At 39.8% G+C, this 24,655-nt stretch overlaps 1 protein-coding gene across 6 annotated transcripts in view; it reads right to left on the bottom strand.

The window, feature by feature from the left end:
• Window positions 1-24,655, bottom strand: part of NTNG1 (netrin G1) — a gene marked incomplete at its 5' end in the record, with an annotated part of 151,602 nt that overhangs the window by 50,415 nt on the left and 76,532 nt on the right. For all 6 annotated transcript variants that reach the window (XM_082002784.1, XM_082002781.1, XM_082002779.1 and 3 more), the window contains one exon: window positions 10,136-10,308. In XM_082002784.1, coding sequence (XP_081858910.1) covers window positions 10,136-10,308 — 173 coding nt within the window. The remainder of the gene's footprint in view (window positions 1-10,135; window positions 10,309-24,655) is intronic.

A 24,655-nucleotide genomic window follows, 5' to 3' on the forward strand; every position in this document is an offset into this window, starting at 1 on the left:
TAAAATGTATTGACAGATGGGTATTTCTGGGACCTACACCAGCTCTCTGAACTTCATGAATTTGTTCAGAACAGTTTTGTATTTCAACTAACCAGCCATTAGGTTTAATGCTGTAGATAAAAATATCAGTCATGCATGTATTATGCAGCTCTAGGAGAATAATTTAACCGAGGGATAGATGCACTGCTAACTGTTTTGGCCTGCTGCTTAAATCAGTTGATACCTTCTGTTGCATTAACTGTATATAGCTATTTTTTCCCTCTTTTACCTGATGGTTATCTAAATTAAGCTATGGAAAAGAAATGTAATTGAGCGAAACAATCTAATGCATTAGGTTGGTCATATTGACTAAGCTCTCATTGATTTTTTTTTTTTTTTTCTTTTTTAATTTATTCCCCCCCCGCCCCGCGCTTTCATTTCAATTCCTAAGATGAATTAATGCAAGGAAACCATTCCAGAGGCAGGTGAGATTTACCAGGTGTGGGGCTGCTGAGGAGTAAAACTCCCCTGCTGGCTTAGCAATGTGGGTTCTCACATTGCATGATGCAGTCCTAACATGTAGCTTGTTGTCAGGTCTGCCCTGAAAGGTGTGTAGCACAAAAATATGGACTTGAAAACTTCCCTGAAATGCCATTTTCTTCAGATTAAATGGTATTACTAATGGCACTATTGCTAGTCTCTTCAGTTAAAGTCATAAATTGCAGATCGGTATTTAAATCCTGGATATTTGCATCCTCTTAGTTAAATACAGTTTGCCTTTTGTAAGTTTTATTGACTTTCGATGGCATGCATTTTACTGCAGAAGTCTGTGTTTCTCCATTAAACATCTGCTATACTTCTTTCAACGTCTATCTTGAAGTTCTGTCTGAGATGGTACGGACCTCATTCTGCAATTAAGCAAACTGGAGCGAAGGAATGTCTTGGAGATAAATGATATTCACTGTAAGCAAAGTTGTAGAGTCAAGTTGGGAACATTTCTAACTTGTGGCACAGCTAAGACAAAGCTGAAGTAATTGCATTTGTACAATGAAGACCATAAACAGATCTTTTCTGTTTCACCACATCAGTCCTGGGGCGACACATCAGAATTGCAGCTCTCTGGTTTCATATCCTGTGGAAGCTGTGGTCTGACAGAGTGCTGGGCACCGCACTGGAGACAGCACCTGCTGCTTACTGAGCCATACTCAGATGTTGTTTGCACACTTAATTATTTCTACTTCTGCTGACGTTAACATGTATTTTCCAAAATTTTAGAATCGTGAGGTATTAAAAGCTAAATAAAAGTATCATCATAATAGAACAATGCCCTTACAGTTCTAAAAGTAACAAAAAGTGCTTTTTTCAGTCAGGATAATGTGAGAGAACTTATATCCCTTTGTCTTAAATCTAAAAGAGGCAATCAATTTCCAGATAATTTTCCCTGAAGTTTCAATAGCAGCTTGTTTACATTTTTGCAAGTCATTGTAGCAGTTTTAGATCAGGAGGATTATTTTTCCTTTATACGCTGGTGGAAATGGCACAAATATTAGATAAAATACAGATACTGTGTTCTCGCTCTCACACTTCCACTGTGAAATGCTATTTGTATTTCCTCTGGGTATACTTCCCCACCTCAAACCTCTCTCCCTCCTACACACACATACAAATATCCTTTCCTTTCTCTCCTGAACAGATTGTAGCAAAGGGAGAGCTTTTCCTGCGAGTCAGCTTTCCTCATTTTACTGTATTTCAAAATTTTCAATGAATTCATAGTGATAAATGCTTCCTGGGCAGAGAATAATGAAAGCAAGACACCTGCTAGCCTGGAGGGCTCTGTATTAACCTTGTGAAGTTGTCTTCGGGTCCTGTTTGAAAAACTCTTTTTCTGTTTCTGTACTGAGTTTCTGGGTTTGTGTGATCTTCTAACCAGCTTGATTTTTGTAATACCAGCTATCCCTGTGTGTGGTGACCGGCCTTGACAGTGCACTACTTTATGTCCTTTCTGCTGAAGAGAGTGAGAACGGCACATCTAAGTTTGTCTGGAAGAGAGCTGGTTATGTAGGGCCATGAAACAGGATCTACTAACACCGTGAAAACCACACATTTCCACATGTGGTGGGAAAATTATTCTCAGTAAGAGTGTTTTTGTGAGAAATGGAGTTACATATTGAGGCTAGCTCTTGCATTCCGCTGAGCTGTATTTGGTGCAAGTCCCTAGGCACAGGAGGTGTGCTTCTGCCTCTCCCTCCCTGTCGGCATGGAGGCACGCGGCGGCTGGACCGCACGGCTCCTCCTGTGGCACCACCGCCGGCGGCACCAACGGCCTGCAGGGAGTCGTCCCGCCGCTGCCGGCCCTTGCGATGGAAACCAGAACGTTACGTGATGTGGATCACGTCCAGTCAGCATTCTATTGAGATCTGTGAGTACTCTGCAGCAGTGAAATGATGTGAACAGGCTGTAGAGAGATGAAGAACCAGGCCCATTACTTCCCTTGATGCACAACTCTATTCAGCTAGATGTAAAGAGTAAACAAAACCAAGTGACTGCATTTATGTATATTCAGTTGTTAAACCAAAGCAATGTTTGGTCTAAATTATCTTCCAATTGGAATCACTGGGATGTTTATTAATGGGTGAGGAAACAGCAAGTGTGCAAAAAAAGTTCAGGGGTAGCTACTGCCCCTGAAATGGCAAACGTTGCAGAAGTCTCTAATACTATTTATTATTTTTGTCTTGACTTGAGGGTGGTGGTTTGGTATGTTACATGTTCACTGCAAGTGCATCTAAATATACATGCATTGCTGGTGAGAAAAAAATCCGGTGTTTTCCTTTCATATGATCTTCTGCATCTGCCCTGTAATTTTCTCATTCCCCTTTTTTCTAGAAATGGCTTGTTTTAGCTATTAGCTACCATGGAGCTGACTATTGAGAACAGAGAAAAAAGCAGATCAGATGCTAGCAAAGAAAGCAAGTTTTTGATTTCTTCTATCGTTTGTGTCAGTGTGAAATCCGTAACACAAAGGAACAGCATCAAGCTTCCGGTGAGAAGGGCCACGCTGCCGCTTCCAGTCTCAGGGCAGGTCATACCCTGCAGTCCCTCTTAGCACCTCCATCGTCAATGCCTGTCTGCCCTCCCCGTCAGCAGCGCTGTTAATGCAGCCAGGGCAGGCAGTACGTATCGGATGAGGGAATTATTCTGTCAGCTCGGCCTGGGCTACCATCTTTCCCACCGGCTTCTCTGCCTCTTCTCCATCACAAGTTGAACATGCACCTGCCGTATGACAAGGAGCCAGGGACAGGCTCCTCCTGCTACCGAAACACTACACGAAGCTCATAGCTCACTTACATTCAGGGAAAGAGTGTCACCAAAAGCTCAGTGAATTATCCAGGTGAGGCAAACACAGCCCAGAGACTGAGAATTAAGACAGCCTCCTATGAAGGCATGGCAGGATACGATAGTAAATAGTGCAGTTCAGGTTTGGATTCATGTTAATTGCTGATCAAAGCTGTGTGAGAGCTCTTCTGACAGAAGAGATGTCCTTATAATTGCACGCTACACCACATGTTTTAACTCTTAAACGGGAACAAAATACAGAGCTGTATTCCATAGCAAAGAGTCAGAGCAGCATTGTTAATGCCACATCTAATCTTTTGCTAGAATATCTGTGCTGCAACACGACAGCACTCCCTGCAGTGAGTCTTTTTTCCCTTTCATGAAGCCCTGAGAAGCTGGAGGACTCTAGCAGCTTGTAATCCCTCAAAGGGCATGATTGTTACAATCATAGGAGTAAATTTTTTGTATATTGCCAAACTTGTATTCGGCCGAAGGACCACACACAGTGAAAGACACAATTCTTGGGAAATTTCACATGTGTTTCATTGCAAGAGTCCTAGAATTTCTGCTACTGTTAATTTTGCAGTTGCTTGCTCTGCAAAGATGCAGAATTTTTCAATTCCCATAAAAAGAACTGCTTAGATGAAGTTTTTTAACCTCCACCTCTGCTTTCCCAAGCAGTATCACCACAAATAAATGGGACAGAGAAAATATTTAATTATTGGTTAACTGGGTAACACCTTTCAAAATTTGGACCTTTTCTCATGGTGTTTTAGTGATTCCGAACCAGTTTTGAAAACTCTGTATCCAGGAAACTCTCAGTGAGATCAAAAGAACTTTTTTCAAGTAATCATAATTTATTGATAGAATATTAGATATTAGAAACTTCAAAAAGCCTGAAACTCGGACCATTTCTAGAACTCTGAATGTCTTATAACAGACACTTTGCCTTCTCATACTGCTGCTTAAGGACTAGAACCCTCTTTCACTGCTCCTCTTCACTGTATATGGCAAAAATGGAGTTGGTTGTTTGAAACCAGTGATGGATGGAAGCAATTAATTTCCAGCAACAGGTGCCACCATAACCAGCGCAACCAACCAACTCAGCAGGGTCACACAAGAGGATGGAATGCTGAAGAATAATCTTTCAAGCCCCATTTAAAAAAAATACAGCACATGTTATTTACAGTGCATTGGTGTTTGGGTAGGTACCTGCAATGTTTTGCTGGCCTTTGCACTGGATACCTAGTTGGAGGGAAGTTAGTTCATCATTTGCAGGTTTTCCTGAAACTTCTGTCTTCCTGAATGCTCTTGATACACCACAGTTTTGCCCTGCCTCCCCCCGCCCCGCCTCGCCCAAAGTTTCCCAGCCTGGCACAGCTTTTATATGACATCTTCCTCTGGCTTTAAATCTTCTGTAAGCTTCACGAGCCAAAATTAATATGTAATATAAAACGGGAACAATAAGAAGCTTTGCTGTTTCGTAACTTGTTATTGCATTCATATCGTCACTCTTCTCTATGAAAGACATCAAAATCACAAAGGACCAACATTCTACCTCTTAAGCAGGAGCATCCCATTCCTTCAAACTGAGATCATGTGGGTTTACATCCTCTACCTCAGTCATGAAAGTAGGCATTGGAAAGTTCCTTCCAGTTGCTTGGGAGAATGGGGCCCTTAGAAAAAAGGACACTGTCTACTTTATGAGTCTGCTTTCACAGGACAGCAGGATGCGTGATCTTTTCAGTTACAGGAATACATGCTATTTAGATTCCTGAATAGAAGGCCTGCCATCACACAACCTCTTGGCCAACTTTATTTATCCTGGTCTTTCAAGATGGCTTTGTGTCAGGGAATGTTCATGGGGAAAACTGCAAACACAGATGTAGTCAGTGCAATACTTACTTGAAGTGCCATATTTTTTGCCAGAAACTGTTTCTGTGGCAGCTGTGCTGCCGTGATGCCTCATAAGTCTCTTGTCATTCACGGAGAATTAAGGCCGTGCTGCCAAGACAGAGGCTGTACTATCAGAGGGGGATCCATTGCTGGAAAAATTCAGTAAACCGATTGAGACGATCTGCCTAGCTATTGACTAAAAGAATCACCAGCATTCCCTGTGTTCTGGTCAATCCTTTGTTTCATGTTGAACTGCAAATTAGGGACGTCCTGTAACAGCTGGGAGGTGGTTTTCACCGAGTGTCAACCACTTCTGGTACAGGTTATTGGTTGTGGAGGGACTGACAAAAAGCGAGCAGGCTTTGATGGATGGGAGCTCAGCACAGTCTTAGACAGCTCTGTCTGATGGAGCAAAGAACATAAGTGCCAAAGATAATCTAAATAACAGGAGAAAGAAAAGGACTAGTGCTGTCAGACACACACGACTGCTGAGAAGAAAAGCTAACTTGTAATACCAAGTATAGAGAAATTCAGTATGTTCACTTCGAGTGTCAAAACATATTGCAGAACAAACTATCCATAGAATGTGGCAGCACAAGGGAATAAATGTAATCACAAAATAGTCAATAAGATAGAGTGAAAATATAAAACAAATGCTGTGCGGAAGACAAATGCGGAAATATTGTTAGTGCCAGTAAACAACGGAGTACTCCATGTCTTTCACAAGCAAAGCAGGGGAAAAACATTTTGCCTTCTCCTGAAAAACTCATGTTGACTTAAAATGAGAAGGATACGGAAAACAGCTTTATATCAAGGTTTAGGCTATGACTGGAGTATAAGCTCGAATGGTCTTGTACTTCATGAGCTGTAGCTTGAGAAAGTATAATAAAGTCTTTGGCCACAAAAAAAAGGCAAAAGAAGAAGGGCAAGATTTTGTAATGGACATTAGGCTTCTTGTTGAATCTCAGCAAATCTCCCAAATCCAGAGACTCTGAAGAAAAATTATATCTTTTTTTTCATTTTGTGAAAAAAATTTCTGAGTGTTTCATTTATACAACTATTTTTAGTTGTAACTTATTTAAACACCCTCAGATTAAAATCTTCAAATCTATTTGAAATTTAAAATATTTTGGTCTTGGAAAAGATGGACTCTGAAAATCGGAAGGAGGAAGACAATCAAAAGGACACTTTATTACTGGAGTACTGATTATACAAAGTATCCCCAGGGGATTCAAGTCGTACATCAAGGGAAGTTTAGGGTCAAACCAGATAAGTTATCAACATGTTCCAGCAACTATTTACAGAACTCACGGCTGACTAGGGAGAATATAATGCTAGGGCTGCATTACTGACCACATGATGGAGATGGTGACATAAATGCAACAGGGTAAGTGAAATTACATTGGCTATACAGAGAATGTACATAATAATGCAAAATTTTATATGCTCCAACACATGCTGCATTAAATCAGGGAGTGACAAAAGAAATGAAGCTTTTATGTACCATAAATGATTGCTGCTTGTAGCAAGAAATCAGACAACCCACAAGAAGAGAGGCTGATTTAGTTCTGAGTAGTACATAGGACCCAGTTCAAGAAGTAGTTATCAGAGAACCACTTCTGGACTGAAAGTCAACGTACTCGTTGCAAAGGAAAAGGACAACAAAAAAAATCCACTGTAGTAATATTTAACTTTCAAAGAATAAGCAGATTAAAATGAGGAAGTTAGTTTAAAAAAAAAGAAAAGAACAGCTAAAAAGTTTTAAAGCAAACAGCATGGAGGCAGGCTAGAGATAAAGTATATGAGAGACACAGAATAATCACATATAACCCACCATTTTTTTTTTTAATTATAAAAATCAACTATCTTAAACAAACAAACAAAACCTCAACACCCAAGCCAAAACAGCAGAATGAAGAAGATTTTGGAAAGACACTCTTCAAAAGTGTAAGTCTTCTCAATGGAGAAAGATAGGAGGAAAAAAACCCATAAAATCCATTAAGTTAAATATAAATTACAGTATTTTGAAAATCAACTTGCTATAGACATAAAAGTTAATAATTCTTTTTTGTTAATAACCACACTAGAAGCCTCCTGGAGAGATGATTGGGTAGGCAGGCAATTGAGGTATAAAAGTACTGAACGCTAAATTAATTGTTTTCACTGATGTCCACAACAAAGCAGGTTGGAGAGATTCTCACAATCTGAGGAAGTTTCTCAATGCCTACCATCATCTGAATGTGTTTTAAAAGATGTAAATAATATTGAACAATAAGAATTGCCTTAAGATGGTGTTCACCCAAAAAGTCTTAATTTTAAAGGAACTCAAATATGACATTTCTGAACTAACTATTGTAACATACAACCTGTCACTTATGTCAGCCTTGATACCAGAAGAAATGTAGTAACTGTGACACAGTCTTTAAAGAGGACTCAAGGGCTGATCCCTGTAATAACAAAGTATATAGCAGACGTATTTTTATGCCACTGTAACAGATCCGTGTTGTTCTCGTGTCTAGAATATCACATGTAGTTTTAGCCTCACCAAATAAAAAAATGACTTCATAGAACCAGAAGAAAGCAAGAAAGCACAGATGACCAGAGATGTGGCATAGTTTTATATATGATAAGATTAAATAGATTAGGATCTGTCATTTAGGAAATAGATTGGAGGAGTGGACATGTCAAGTCTATATAGTCATAAATGGTATGAGGGACGTAAATAGGGATGCATTATTCTCCGTTCTTCCTATCTAAGTAGGTACAGGCTTAACCAAATAAAAACATTTAAAGCAAACAAAAGGAAATACCTTTCACTCATTTTGTCATTAAAATGTGAAATGTACTGCTATAAGATGTCACCAAGATCAAGCTTATGACAGCTGTGTGCCTTTCTCCACTCAACAGCTAGCAACCACTGTGGGTATGATGGAGGGTGCAGCTCACAAAACCCGTTTATTGATGGCAACTGGGAAGGCAAAGAAGAAATCTTTCTACATTCACCATACTTTTTAGCCACCATACTATTTGCCATGAATTCCTGCTGCTGATCACTGCTGAAGTCAGGATTTGAGGGTAAGTGGAGAATTTGTGAGCTCAAACAAGATTACGTTTTCATGACGCTATCACAATAACAATAATAGTAGCAGTATTCTTATTATTAAACAATCAAAAAGACTGCCTATTATTTATAAAAGGTTTTGATTTTTGATGGAACTGTATATCTGATGGAATTCAATAATGTCAAAAGTTGTTTTAACGAGCTTCAGGCATCCTTTTGGTGGGTGTGAATTCCCGTGTTCCGGCTGGTGTGTGCTGAGCTGATTGGAAATGATGCAACTGATATAGCAAGCTGCATTTAGAAAGTTTTCATGTTCAAATGTATCTTGTCCCTAGTTTAGATGATTGCTGGGGTAGCAACTGCATTATATATAGACACATATATATATATATAAAAAATTTTATGTATACGCATACATATGTATGTATGTATGTGTGTATATGTATTTGTATAAAATATATAAATAAAACCAACCTGGTAAATCTCACCAATTTTTCTGAACATAGCTTTCAAGTATTAATTCTGTGAGCCACACTCACTTTTTATAACATGCAAAAAAATTAATACTCTTACAAAATGTTTTCCCCCCGCTTTTTGGAAGTTCCTTTTTTTCTGTTCAGTAAGAATTTTATCGTAATTTCATGCCCCCACACTTCACGGTTTGTTACTTGGTCTATAATGCTCAGATGTAACTTGATAAAGTCCTGCTTCCTATGATACTAATTTTTGAGTTTTGATTCTTCACAGCTGCTGCTTTGAAGTCTTAGATAACATTCTGAGCACTGCACATTGCTCCTGGTTTTAAACTTTTCATTCAACTGCTCTACGTAGCTCTGTTTATCCCAAATAACTTTTCAGTAATTTCTTGTATTCTAATATTCTAAAATTAATGTTTTGCTTTTAATTAGGGCAAAACTGTGGACTCTTTTCTTAAAGAAGCTAGTAACTTCTGTCAAAATGTTTGATGATTTATTCTCATCATCTTCAATCCTTTCTTCAAAGGATTTAAGTCTGTTACTCAGTTCAGGAAGATTCTGAATCATTGTCTATTTCATACATAAGCAAAAAGAAGAACTGATGCATGACCTGTCTTCATGCCCTCTCCTTCAGCACCGTGTTCTTTTTTGACCCAGTCCTGTCCAGGACCAGGAAATGCAGCTGTCAATAACTTCCTTCAGATAATATGAAAATACGCTGGAATAGTGAGTATGTGTGTTGTTGAATGGCTATTAGCTGGAAACAAGCAGATACAAAAACTCAGGTTTTGCCCTCGCTTACCCCCTTCAACACTTAAGAGTGATCTAAGAGGGTGCATGTGAATCTGGACTGCAGGTCAACATCAAGTACAAACTTCCTTTACCCACCTTTAGATCTTTAGTTATTATTTGCAAAAAATTGTCTGATATTTTTTAACTTTCTTAAATGGACAAAAAATGAGCAAGGACCTTATCTCACACATTGAACTGAGGTTGCTTTGAATCTCAAGGCAACAAGGATGTATGAATGGCGAGCTGAGGGCACCATGGCTGGAGCAGTACTGCAGATATTCCCACTGGTTTCTCTCCGCTGCGTATGCTTTTTATGTGAAGGGTGCTAATTTTTTCATCCCTTAGCCCCTTCTGTGCAGTGTCCAGGGATTCTTCCATGGATACAAACATGCAGTCCTCATGCAAGTTATTTCCAACCATGTGAGAGCACAGATGCTGTATACTTAAAATTAACACTTAGAATTTGACACCTGCTCAAATTATATGCACTGGGTCATAAAGAAATGACAAACTTTTGCCAGCATTACTTTTCCTTCAGAGTCACGATACAGGGACGAATTCTAGTAATGAAATATCCTTATTATACAGAACTACTTACAGATATTAGCAGTGCCCTTAGGTATAGGCAGATAAGAACCAGGGCTCCACGGTCGGCCCTGGTAATTCTTCTTGCATTTTCCACAGTCTGGGCCGGTTGTGTTATGCTCACATTCACAAAGTAGTCGTTTGTTTTCTTCTTTACAGCCAGTAGCATGAAGGTTGCACTTACATCTATTTTTAAAAGGCAAAAATAAAAAAAAAAAGTGGGATATTATTTAGAGATGAGTTTAAGTTCAGATTAAATCTTAGTAAAGCATGTCCCATGGCAATGGCTCTATTTCTGTGTGTTGTGCCTGTATTATTGTTTTAGCACGTTTTACAAAACAACACTCAAGTAGCATCTTGTAGTATCTTCAGCTCGCACAGGTCTAAAAGCAGTAACTTCACCAAGACTCCAAGACGCGAAATCTTTTCTTGTTTTCACTAATGCAGCTCCACTGAGATCAACTAAATGATTCATAATTTTCACTACAGACAGGTCTGTAATCTTGTGAAAATTCAAGAGTTACTCAATACTCACAGGAACAAAAAAGCCCTCTGCTTATGTCCTTTGAGAGTCTGTCCCAAATTAAGACCCAAATTAGGCCCTGGGAGTCTGAGAAAACAGACTTCAATTAAATATCCTCTGCAATGCTACACTTCAGTAGAAGGGAAGCTCAGTATAATGGTGTTTTGCTGTTCTTGTTCGGCAAGTACTATCTTGCTCAGAAAGGAAAATTTTTTGCCTGCTTTAATTTTATATAGTTGTAGGTCTATACAACTGAAGGTTACAGGAAATATCTTGGTAGGCACATTTAGTTTTACTTAGGAAAGAATACCTAATCAAACCTTGTGACAAAATCATTAGATAAACCAGATTCTGCATCTGGTCTAACAATTGTATTTTCCTTAAATTCCCCTCTTCCCCTGAAACTAGGACACTTACAGAATGGGAAGCTAGTTTCATAAACAGTAAGGTATTGTCACCTCTTTCTGTCTCTTTCCAATAGATGTCAAAATTAGCTAAAATCTGTTTCTGTTTGGGGCTGGAGAGAAAACTAGTATTTAACGACCCTGTCTGTTTTCCTAATAATTGTGCATCAAGTGATTTAAAGGGTTCTCATGTGGGCATTTGTCACCTGTTCCATACAGTCACCAATAATTAGAGCAAAACAACACATGGAATGGCCAAGTGCAAATTAACAGCTGTCAAGCTGACTTCCATTTGGAAGGAGTATGACCTGAAGCAACTGGCCACATCCATATATATCCCCAGGGTAAAAAAAACTTGCAGTTGTCATAAGCGGCTGCTACAGAAAATCCACAAGAATCTGTAGCGCAGTAGATGGTGGAGCAGCCTCCTCAATACTAGAAATGAGGCAGCTGAAACTGCTGTTATTTGAGCAATGCTCATTCTGAAGAAAAACAGGTTCAGCACCTTTTAAGTTGAAATTACCAAAATGTATCGAATATGCTAGACAAAAGAAAGTGTGATTCATTTTTATATGATTTCCAAAATATTGATGCTTAAAGACTACATCAATTTAAAGTAAATTTTCAATGACTAGATACTGCAGAATGAAAGACGCCTGTCTGGATGTCAGTGGATGAGATATGCCTGTTCATGTAGAGATTGAAGATTTTGGCAAATGGCACTGCTACTAAGAAAAGTAATGGGCGGTTTTACTGTCCACAGGAATATGTAAATGGAAGACTCCCAAACAGGAGAGGTACACAGTAATGACAAGACCAAAAGTTAGAGTCAGTCGGAGGAGAAAAAATAGGAGAGACTGTGGAGTCACTAGAATAAATGAGAGAGAGGAATTGATTGGATTTCTTTCAGGGGGAGATTTCTGTTTTGTTGGAGGGACTCATCAGTGTCAGAGGCAGCAAACTGGTCTAGGCAGGAAGAAAAAGCCAGCTGATTGTGAGGAAAAGCTGTAGTTCCTAGGGATCTGAAAGGGTGCTGCAGACTGGTAGGGGAACTGAGGCGGGGGAAAATAAATCTAGGTACATCTGCTAATTGGTGTCAATGTGCACAGCTCTTTTAATAAGCACCTGAAAGTAAAGAATGGTTGTGTAAGAAAACCTTGCGCAAAGTCTGTTTGCACTTCTTAGATGTTATACTTGGCATAAGTTCCCGAAGAGAGAGACTGATTGTTCCTCAAGTTTGTTTGCATGGTTAAAAGCCTTGGGCAGACTGGCCTTCTCCATCCCCCTCTGCTTTTATCCAGTCCTGTCCCATGCCTCTTCATATATATACACAAAAGATATGCATATTTATATATGTATGGATGTATACATGCATACACAAACAAATCCCATAAAGGAAATCAATATGCTTGAGAATTTATTTCCCACATTCCCTAACTGCACTGTGATCCAGCTCTTCATACGTTGCCTCCTCCTCTTCCTTATTTCCCAGGCAAGAGAGCATGGACAGCACAGAATAGCTCTGCTGCCTCTTCTGGTGCCCAGTGTTATAATTTCTTAGGGCCAGATTGCTGGAGAGGAAGGGCTTCTCAGCCCAGAGTTGTGGCATCGTGCCACGGTAGCTGTTCTGTGGTCCACACGGCAGGGCCCACGCAGTACAGCAATGGCAGAGTTTCTGCAGAAGGCATCTTCTGTGGTTTAGCCACCAAGCTCTAACAGACGAAGGAAAACTACAGATTTTGGAGGTCTACATTTGTACCAAATATGGGCAGGTTTTCAGAAAAACAGGGAAATGCATTTTCTTGTGGAAGTAGTTGGGGGCCTTCTGTCAAATTTTAAAACTCTATTAACTGAATTTTAAAACAACCAGCCCTCACACAGGCATTCAGAACAAACACACACAAAACAGATAATGTAGGGACATCTTAGCCACTTAGCTTCCTAAATGGAGGAATTGCTAAATGGCTCTTCCTGCCCTAAACCAGTAGAATAATCACAGATTCATTAAATCAATGCCTCTCTGCAAATTAACTTATTTGGATGTTTTATGTGTGTTTTTGAAACTCTTCCCAGCAGAATCCCCTAGAATGCTGCATCCTGCCTTAAAAGAAAATTCCAAATAATACCATATTTAAGAGAAAGGAGAGCAAACTTTCTACTCCCCCCAATTAAAAAAAAAAACACACACAAAAAAAACCCCAAACCAGCTTGCCCCTCCCAACAGCAACAAGGAGAGAGGTGTAGCCTTCTAGGAGTATGATTGAAAGTGAATGAGAGAAAACAACAAAGTTGATCACTTTAAAAAATAAAGGACTGATCTAAAACCTTTGTGGGCAGAGAATAGATAATCAAAACCTAACACTAGCAACAGAGCAAATAAAGAGCTGACAGTGCTTGAATAATCCTAAAAAAACTCAGAATAATTCAAACAGCCATGTACAATTTCCAAGGAGAAGAAAGTAAGGAACAAATGTGGTCACTGTGGTTTTCTACAAGACTAGCTAAAGATCAAAGATTAAGGTAAAAAAAATACATTTATATTAAAAATGTCAAATGTAGAGTTAATGAGAGCTAGTTAAAGTGGGCACAAAAAGAAATGTTTTCAAACCCCCCCAAAACCACAAAAGGTCAGACAGTGCATGGCAAAAAAGCATTACCTTTGCGACCTTAGTGTATAAGCAACATAAAAATTTGACTTAGTTTATGATTATTAGTGTTATACAAGTACCAAAAAAATCTGAAGAGATTAAACTGGAGTTCTTGTTGGCGGCAGTAACTATACATAGGGAGGAAAAGAGCAGAAGCGTAAGCAGAAAAAAGACATTCAGAGGATTGAAGCACGGAGGCTCTGATTCTCCTCTCACTTGCACCAAATTTTTGCTAAGGTCACTTCACAGATCTCTGAGAGATTAATCATGATTTCCACACCAAATCAAGGATGTAGCTGAACAATGAATGAGTGTAAAATGCAGACAGTGCTAAAACAAGCAAACTGGAAAGCAAACTGAACAGTTTGGAGGGTACCGTGTCTGGGGAAAAACAAGCCAATACTAAATTCTGTGCTGTATGTGGAGAGACATTTTTACTGAAACAGGGAAATAATATTTTGTATACTTCTGTTTTTTTAGGAAAGCTGCACTAGGAATTGGGCAGCCTGTCCCAGGGACCTCATCAGAGTGTATGTATGGACAATCTCAGAGACTTCTGCAAAGAAGATAAATGCCTGTTGTGCTTGAGGGACAGACTTCTCTGGATGAATGAGAGAGGTAAATGTGCATAGTGGGGCTGAGAGATGACTAGAGTACAATAAAAAGCTACTTCTATTTGCGGGATAAGCAGTAAGGAAAATTGCAATATTTAAGGTTACAGAAAGAAGGCTATCTAGGTAAAAGTACCATCCAGATGGACCACGAGAGAATCACCCTTGTGAAGAGATACACTGGATTGTGAGCAGCGTGAAAACAAACAGCAGATCCTGGACCACAGGCATTTCAGGTAACGGTGGATCAGCTGAGCACCACTGATCTGGTAAGCTGACTCGGGCTCCTATCAGATCACTGTCAGGATGTGGGTATCAGCTTCCTATGGAAGACTGCCCCAGTTCAGAGTCCTTCATCTGTCTCATCTCTTTTTTAAGGAAGATTGCCTTTCTTTTTTGCTCCAGAGGTAAGGAAGTATTTTGTTACCTTATGTGACTATCCACGACGATAAATTATTACTGAAAAATCCTAGGTACCATTTGTAATTTCATTCAACACTTGCTTTGAGAGGTTGTTCCTAGCTGTTACTGCTTTAAATCTGAGACAGTAACAAAAGGCTTAGTTAGATTCACATACAAAGCACATTAAACACAAAATTTCATATAGCTCTTGTAGATGCTTCCATTAGAAGAATGCGGTCACTTTGGCTGCATGTATAAGAATGGAGAAGTTCTGAAAACCTAAAAACCTGCTTCCACATCCTAGGTACTGAGTTCCAGATGACAGTATTTCACGCCTATATAGTTTCTTAAAGTCCGAAGAAAAAAGTCAAAGTGCTTTACGCGGCATTACATACACATGCCCAGAAATGCAATTACTGGGTAGCAGTGGGTGAGCTTGGCACGTCAAGTGGGTTTGCATGTGTACTGGGAAGGGATGATTGAGGGAGCTGTAGTAAGTGGAGCAGGTTTGAGAATACAGGTTAAGATATGGCAAACGTAAGAGGATGTATGCTGCAGCCTTTGCACTGCACGGGCAAACAGCCTAAGGGCAAAATCCCATGTAAGGATAAAGCAAACGTTAAGGGAAAAGTGCAGGTCTGAGGTACGGTATGTGCTCACCATAAACGGCACTACTGAGGTCTGACGCTTTGGATGTCTTTACAAAGAGCATCTGAAGCCTGTGATTATAAATAGGAACAACTCCATGAGCAATTAGGTTACATGTAGGGAGATGCAGGCCTTGAAACGGCTTTCTACCTGAAGGGAACAGTTGTTTGCCTGTTATATCCGGTGACAGTTTTTCCAGACTTTTTTTTATTGATCCTTGTGGGAGCGGCTCTGTCAGTGCTGAGCTTGTGGAAGTGAACGCCACACCCCCACAACACTTGTCTGCATTTGGAAACTTCCATCCTGTTATTTCCACGGCTCAGCTGATATCCATCTTTCCAGTTCAACCTGCAAGGACTCTTCCTGCTAAGCAGCCTGGCTACAGCACATGCAAGAACACACTTCCCTCCGACGTGCAAATTCAATTTTGAATCACTGGAGATTGATATTGCTGTCCAACGCTATAAGCTCTAATTGTGTGGGAGAACAAATTTGTTTTTCTGACCACTCATCTTTGACAGACTCATTATTTTGTCATAAAGCAACTGAAATGATATTTTTGGCAGTTACGTAAGGTGCAGGAAGCACTCTGGCGTGTTGAAGGAGCAGTGCTGTTGTAGTGGGAGCAGGAGCCCGGGGCACACTGCGTTCCTCACAGACTCTATTTATGTACAGACAACTGACATTAAAATGCTGTAAGTATCACTATGGTAATCACTAATATTCATCACACGTGATAGCGTGCTGATGCTCTTGCATGTGCGTGCCAACCAATAGACTGGGGGTCACATGAGGGGATCATTTATGTTGAATAGATCATTCATGAGAAAGACAGACAAGACAAGCTCTTTGATACATTTTTAACGACTAGCCGTATGTTCCTCACTTAGATACATCTTTGGATCATTCTAGGTCATTGCCAAAGTTTAGAAAATCATCATAAAACCAACTTGTAAGTCCTCTGCACGGACTCTTCACTTTTACATGCCACGAGTCAGCCCTCTGCTCCCAGGTAAGCAAAGGCTGAACTTGCGGAGGAGTTGGCACGTTTGATCTTCACGTTACTGCTCATACAACATGGTGCACACACAATGTAAAATACCATCTCGCACGGCATTCATTAGGCATTTTAAAACACTGTTAGCAATGTTAAGGAGCTTTAGTCAGCTCCCCAGTGCTAGCAACTACTTCCAGCACCTTGTTACAGTTGTCCTAGAGGACTTGTCTGTGTTTAGCATGACATCAAATGTGTTAAGGCTGTCATCTACATTATGCCTCTCAAGCTTACTAATGACCTTGAGGCAGCTTCACCAGTGAGATTTAGTTTTCTAACATAATGTAGACAAAGATGAAAATTCCATGTTGCAAATACATTTTAAGCGATACCTCAGCCATGAAGGAGGAAGAGATGTAGGTTGAGAAAGCAAAAGTTAAAATATAAGCGCCTTTAAAATATACCATGAAATCTTTGGGATAAAACTAGCTTTGCCTCTGAAGTGTTAATTTTTCAGGTTTTACTTTTTTTTAAATTTATTTTATTTTTGACACTGTATGAGACAAATTCATCATAACTTGAGAAACTGTCTGTACAGGTACATGACAAAACTCTTGCACTATTGAATATACAAGGTAAATATCATGAAAACACTTCGAAAAGTATTTTTCCTTTAAATTTCTCTAACAAGTGGAACATCTTTTCATAGAGGCTCACAGTCTCAGAAAAATCGCATCTGCTGAATATTATTATTCATTACATCATAGGATTTTGCCATGTCATGTCAAAAACCCCCAAAATATGCTGTTACTTATCCTAATTTCCAAAGCTTAGTAGATGTCTACACAGCTTTACTATTGAAGAAGATTTTGTGGGGATGAAAACAAGTGTAAAGGACACCCTTATGAAGAAATAAAATGATTGCTGGCAAATTTATTTCTGTGAGGATGGAACTGACAGTGAGAACACACACGTAAAAGAGGTAACAAGATAATTACTGCAATCAAGGCTACCAGTACTCCCTGCAGGGACTACCTGTCTGAAGAAGTTCTGAGCTAAAAGGGTCAAAAAAATAAGGACAGTTGGCAATCAGAATGGCATGGGTTGCTGGCTGCAGGTAGGTCTGCTGAACAGATGTTCCAGCTTACTTGAAGAAGAGTCAGTTCTGGTTTTTATTCAGTATTTTTTGAGTCATATCAATATCTCAGGTCCATGTTGCTGTATGGAATCCCAGTCCAAAAAAGGCACTACATCTTTTTGTGGAAATTATGAATAAGACCCCTGTGGTCTGCTGGTAAAATGTAGCCAGTGTAATGACAGTAATGAAATGTGATTCTTTTCTTTCATTTGTTTACTTCTGGATACGCATTTGGTCACCAGTCTTTTTCCCTGTCCCTTTCCCTCAATTTATCTAAAACACCATAATCTCCCACTGAGAAAAAGATTCCTTTGTGGAACTGGGCTACATCAATAATAAAGGATAAAAAAATTCAATAATAACAAATATAACTTTGTATAGGTAGATACATTATTTTTTTCATTTGCAAAGCAAGGACTAATGTTGGATCAGGTTTTTAAGCCTCTTAAATCTGTAAGTAGCTTTGTGGCTAGAAAAGAAGTTTAACCTGCGCTCAGTAATCCTGCTGCACCTTAGTACCTTAGAATCCAGAGATTTACAGAAGCCTCTTCAACTTTATTCTTTCCTGTTTAGTTTTCACTGCTAAATTTGGAAGGAAATTGAATTAGATTCCCACAGGCAGTATGAAAAATTGGGGAAAATAGCTTCTTATTCTCCCTCAGCTGAATATAATCTATCTAGTGGGGAGCAGCAAAACCCAGGCGCAGAGAGCATGTTTGCTTTGCTTTCTTAGTGGCCTACTTCCAAGCAGTTTGGAGAGCTTGAAATTAAAAAAGAAAATAAAGTTGAAAAGGGCAGCATAATTCCCTTTCCCACAGGAGCGAGGACTTTCCAAGACTCACAGAAAGCACGTAGGGCATGGAATTGCCCACTGCTTGCACTAAGCCAGCCCAAAAATAAGAGTACACAAGCGCTAAATTAAAATATTAACATGTTTATAAGATTTATTGTGTTCATACGGTAGTAAACTTTTCTATATATTCTGATTATTTAAATGGGAATTACTGCCAAGTTAAATGCTGCTCAATACGAATTAGAACTACAGGATCACTACTGATAGATCTGTATCTTGACCTGTATCTGATTAGTATGTTGTCTGATAGATGCATACTGTCCTCCTTTTGCTAGCGGGGCAGGTCCTTTTGGCTTTGCTGCTCCTTTCCCCCTGCTCCTTTCAGACAGAGGGCCACAAGCAACCTTACCTTGCTAAATAAACTGTAAATGTTTCTGAAATGCAGTAGTTTACTAAATTACATCCTTCCAAAGAAACAAAAGCAACTGAAGATGTTTACAGGCTAGATCAGCAACACTCAGAACATAGAAAGGAGGCAGTAACCTATTAAACCTCTTAAAAATACCTCAGTTTTTAAGCATTTGAAACTGTTCTGATTTCTTGGCTAGATAAAAAGCGTTACAGACCAACAGATCTGAAAATGTTCATACTTACTTCAGTCTCTTAGGTCCAAAGTCTAAAAATAATCCAGTGATGCTTATATCTAGTAAAACAGAACAGCTAATTCTGAGTCCGAGTTATTTCAGTTTACCACATTAAAAAATACCTATCCTTAATATGGAATACTTAGATACACCTAGCCAAGTGGAATGGCCAAATGCTTTTTCTAATTTTCATTTCACATTCTCTAAGTGTTAAAGCTGAAATAAATCTGTCTGAAAATATACCTGCTGTCAGCTGCTGTAGAGAACTAACTTCCATCCCCTTCCCAAGTAATCATTTTTGCCTTTTCTTCAAAAATATTACTTTTCATGGAAATGTGTCAATAAAGAGAGTGGCTATAAAACCTGCTAGAGTTTGCCAGCAGCATGTTCTGCGAATAATTTTGCCCATGAACACAGTTTGCCAGATTCTTAGCTGATGTAAATCCATCTGGCTCCACTAGAATCAATGAAATTATGTTAGTTCACGCTGTCTGAAATGTGGCCTAATTTGTTTCCAGCTTTCATTCATATTATCCCAGGCTTGGTGGCTGTATTTTTAGATAATGGCAGATAATCTTTTTATAATTTTAAATGGCAGGACCGAGATCTTGAACAAGCGTGGGATGGAAACTGGGCATCAGGGAAGGATAAGGAGCCCAGGTGTGATGTGCTTTTAGGGACACGACTGCTGAGAGGTAGGATGCTGATATTTTACATTGTTTGCGTGCATCTGTTTTGCTCTAATCTTCAACCTCAAAAAGGAAGCTCTTATTATCTACCTGAAGGATGCCAAAACTGGGGACCATGGCAGTCATGTCTCCCAGAGAGGAAGCAAAATATCTTGCTAAGATGAACAATGACGGTTTCGTGCAGTGCTACCAAATGATCATTTAACACCAGTGATTGCTTTGGTAGGTTCCCAGATTACCACTGAAGAATTGAGAAAAAGCAGCAGTTGTAAACTCTTAAGTATGTCAGTGTTACAATTAGTCCCTCTTTTCCCTTCTTTCCCACTAGAAATTTCCCTTTTTCTCACTGGAATCACTTGGTCTCACCTACTAAGCTGCTGTACTCCATGTTAACAATCCACCTCTTGCATACCCTGATGGGATGGGAGACTGGGAAGCACATGTGTTGCAGAGGTACTACTACACAGTTTAGGTGTTCTGAGCTGTCATGATGTATCACATGTGTTTTAATTGGTTTGTTCTAAATATCAAGAAAAACTAGGAGAGAGTAGAAACCGGAACGTCTCAGCTGCTTATGCTGTTATACATCAGAGAAAGAAAGGCTACTGGGACGAGAATGCAGCTCACTCTCTACCAGCTGGAATAATGCAATCTTGTTTGGCAGTACCTTGTCATTGTCTGTCTGATGGTGCAAAAAAGTTAAGGAGCCTGCTGGCTGAGATTTGGCTACTGCTCATTGCCATCAGGATATTAAGGAAGAAAAGGTTTTGTTATTTTGATTTTTTTTGCTGCTGTCCAATGTCCTGCTTAGTCAGCCTTAGTTTGCCATCCATCCATTGGGCAGTAAGTCATTATCAGCAAGTCAATACACACCAACAAATACCCTAGACACACCTATTCTAATCACTATAAGACCACCAGGCAGAATTTAACCCCTATATCACAGCAGTTGTAGAAGTCTGTATCACAACCTAGTGGTAGCTAGATCGTTAAGAATGTGACACACAAACCACAGACGAAAGGTGCAGCAATATGTCACTGCAAAGTTTCATAGCTTACAAATTTAAAAACAAAAGTTAAAAAGTCTTTAGGAGTCACTGTTTCTTCTCTCTTCTTTTTTCTCACAATACTAATGAATATTAGATTTCAAATTCCTGGCATTGTGTTAATGTGCATCATAACTTTTAAGTTTATTGAGAGACCAATATTTCTGGGTTTAATTTAATTAATAACAGTCTTACATCTGCTCAGCAGCAATCCCAAGAAAGCTGCTCTAAGATGCTAGCAATTACACCAAACTTCCTGTCTGTATTTGCAAGTAGTACTTCACAGTATCAGCTGCCAGCTGGTACCCTGAATTCTTTTTACCAGCACAACACTGAAAAGGAACAATTTGTTGTGTGGGAGGCCTAAAATTGTGGTCATTAAATTACCATCCAAGTGGACATGCTTACAATACCATTCAAAAATGTTACTTAACTCTCTGCAATGGGAAAAATGTTATTCTCGCAGGCAGCGATAGCCCAAGCGAGCGGTTACAAATTTGCGTCCATGATTAATGTTGGACAGACGTGGCTGAAGCAGAAATATCTTTACTTCAAGCTTAGAGAAAGACTCAGGATGTAGCACCTGTTGTGTCACAGCAGGGAATACAGTATTTTCATGAGCCATTGTCAGGGTAGCAACGTTTCTGCTCCAGGAGAAACAAGCAAGGTTAATTTCATACTGATTTCGATAACTTTTTGAGGACTGTAATAGAGAAAAGCAGCATAAAAATATCCATGGTACGCGCAGAATTTGACACCAGGGAAACCAGTTCTGTGAAGCGGTGCATCTGCTGCTCTTTTCAAAAGATTTTAAAGCATTTCTGTTTCAGAGATGGCCTATGGACTCATTTAAAGACTCAAATGCGCCTCTAGCAGTTACTGCTGCAGGGGCGTATCTGTGGAAGAGCAGGGTATGGGCTGTAATGGGTCGCCTCTGAGGGAGAGAAAATACACCTTGTGCTACTCCGCGCAGTACTCCTGGAGGAGCAGTCGGTGTAAGCCCTAACTCAGGGCAGAGGCACGCCACCGCCGCTGTCCTCGCTGGGCGTCCCTTTGCAGCCGGCGAGGGCTGGCCCCCCGTGCGGCTGCAGCGGCCGTCAGGGCAGGATCCCTGCGCACAGGCACTGAAGAGGTGCAGAATAGCTCACCCCACCTACATCTGCTCTTGGACCCCAGGTTTCACTTGAAACAAGTGAGACACCTCTGACAGCTTTAATGCAATGTATAGCTCGGTCCTGTTCCTGCTGCAGCCAGTAACAGCACAGGCCTTTCCATCCTGTGTATCAGGATTTAGTGAAGAACCTTCTCCCCTGCTCATTCTCTGGCAGGCATCTGCTGTGACCAGCTCTGCTTTTAAGCCTTCTTCTAAACTTCTTAAGTTTATGTCTGTAGGTGAGAGGATTTTACACATCAAATAAAGCCCTGAGGAGACTTCCACCTCCCTTCCAACCAAACGCAGAGGCCAGGGAAAGAGTTGCTTCCAAGAAGGAAATGAGTCATGATTCAGAGAAAAGCAAATGCAAAGCAGAACCAGGGTGGCTGGTTCAACTCAACTCGTGGTGGCTGCTGGCTGGGCAGGCTCCCGCAGCGGCCGAGCCATGCGGGACGTGCCAAGGGAAGCAGAGTCAGAGCAAGGGGTAGGAGACAGCAGGAAAGCTTTGGACTATTGATCAGGAGACCCCACTTACTTCTCTTTGAAAACTGCCAGAAAGAAGTCAGACTCTTCCTCAAAGAGGAAAGGAATACTGAACATATCCTTGGGGTTGTTTTGCCACGTATTTTGGCCACATTTTTCTCCAGGTGTACCCACATACACACAACCAGCAATAAAGCACACATAAGGAACAAAGGCTGAGTTCTCGTTCTAGTTAAGTTCCGTTAGTAAATATAGTTCCACACAACCTAACAGTCTCTGAAAAGCCTAGGACTTAAGTGCTTTAAAAAGACATGTACTTCAAAATCAGATTTCCTTTCTTTTATCTGTCTTGTTTTGTAGGAGATGTAGGGGGGAAGGTAAAGAACTGATGATAAAAGCACACTTTAATTTTCCATATCACCATGACATGTCTAGGCACTGACGGGACATTTAGGAAAACCACCTAAGGATAAGCGAGGGCATAGCAGAAATGTAACCAAGGCTGTTCTCTTTTGAGAATCTAGATGTGAAAACTTGTGGCGTATGATTTAGTGGCCTGTCCTCTTGGAAGATATTTTTAAATGATAAATAGGTAAAATATTTTTGAATTGTGAATACACGGCCCAGCCCAAAACTAACACTTGATTCTGAGAACTAGCTTAATACTCCTCTTTTCAGGCTTATACCTTGTTCCCCGTCTGCACAGAGGCCACTGCCCAAGAATCATCGCTGCAAGCGCTCTGAAGGGCACCGTTCTACACACGTAAGCTGTGCCCTGCTGTTCCCTCCAGTGTTTTGCTGTTCTGCTCGTTATTGCCAATACTCCTTCTAGGTGTTACCTGAGTTTAAGGCCTTTGAATCACCTCTCTCCCTCTGCAGCGCTGCCACCGTTACCAGAAAGAGAGGAGCACGGGCAGGCTGCTGCGAGCGCGGGCGTCCCAGCCACCGCTCTCTGCCGGGTCCTGGGCGCGCCTCGCGTTGGTGCTCCTCACAAAGGCTACGGGGAAGAACGCACTTGCTGCGAGGGCAGGTTAATTCATCTCTTTCTGAAAAATCACGTTGCTGAACTTCAACTTTAGGGATAATTATGAGGCAGGAGGCAGCTATATTCTTTTCTGGAGGCATTAATGAATAAACGATCAAAGTCAAGGGTGCATAACAAACTGTTCAGAGCAAATGAAGCTGACGAAATATTTCAAAAGCGATTCTGTTCTGGTGTCTTCTTGCATTTCGTTAGGGTTGATTTTCAAAATGCACAGACCTTATGGCTCCATCTAAAACAATTGGGAATTGGTGGCTTCCTACTACCAAAACAGACACTCCAAATCCACTTTGAAACACATGGATGGTTTTTTTTTTGGTTTCTCTTTTTTCCTTTTTCCCTTTTAGTTGTTCATGTCTATGGGAGGTCATAATTTGAAAGAGAAAAGTGAGAAAACCGAACGGAACATTTCTCAGTGTTTATCATACTAGCCTCAATTTTTTAACTTTTAAATTCCATACAATATAAGCTCCTTGTCACAGAACAATTCCCTCTAGAATTATGATGATAAGAATTATTTGCCAGTAGAGCTGTGCGAATAATTGATTTTTCAGTTCGCTGACTGAACTGAAAAAAAAACTGGGGGGGGAATCATTTGTGTCAAATGAAATGTGTAGGTTTTATTTTCAGGTTTTAAATCCCCCTTTAGAAATTATTTTTGACAACTTTTTGAACAAAAATGTTTCCAAAGGAAAAATCATGCCTTTTTCAAATTAAAAAAAAAATTAGTCAAAAGTATTTATTAATGTGGGTTGAATTCTGAAGATACTTTTAGCCATCCATGACAGAAATTTCTTCTGTGAATAATTTATACTTCAAAAATACTAATCCTTTCTCCTGCTGAAGAAAACTAGATGAAAAGTGAGCCATTTGTGTCTGTGCATAGTGTTTCAAGTATGCCAAAAGCAACTTAGCACCCTATAGCTAACTTAGATACTGAAAAAGAGCTGGTGGGTTATCTTATCTCTAGCCCTGTTGGTATAACAACACAGCACAATGAAATAATTCACTGGGACTAATTTTAAACAGTTCAGGAAATAAAGTTCTAACTGTATCTTTTCTTTTTAATTTGGGAAAACAATTCTTCTTTCACCTACTGTATTTCAGTTGCTGCTTTGCACAGAGAAAGCTTGTTTTAATTTTCAAATATGCCATGTAATTACTGTTTAATGGACATGACTTGTTATCTTGAAGCCATTAAATTGCCTAGATTCTGCAAACATTTTATTATGTTTTATGGAAGTCAGTGGAATTATACAAAGATAGGATAACTACAAATGCTCTTTAGCATTAGAAAGCTTGAGATAGATGATAT

Source organism: Phaethon aethereus (assembly GCF_964289735.1).
Source record: "Phaethon aethereus genome assembly, chromosome: 8".
Classification (NCBI taxonomy): domain Eukaryota; kingdom Metazoa; phylum Chordata; class Aves; order Phaethontiformes; family Phaethontidae; genus Phaethon; species Phaethon aethereus.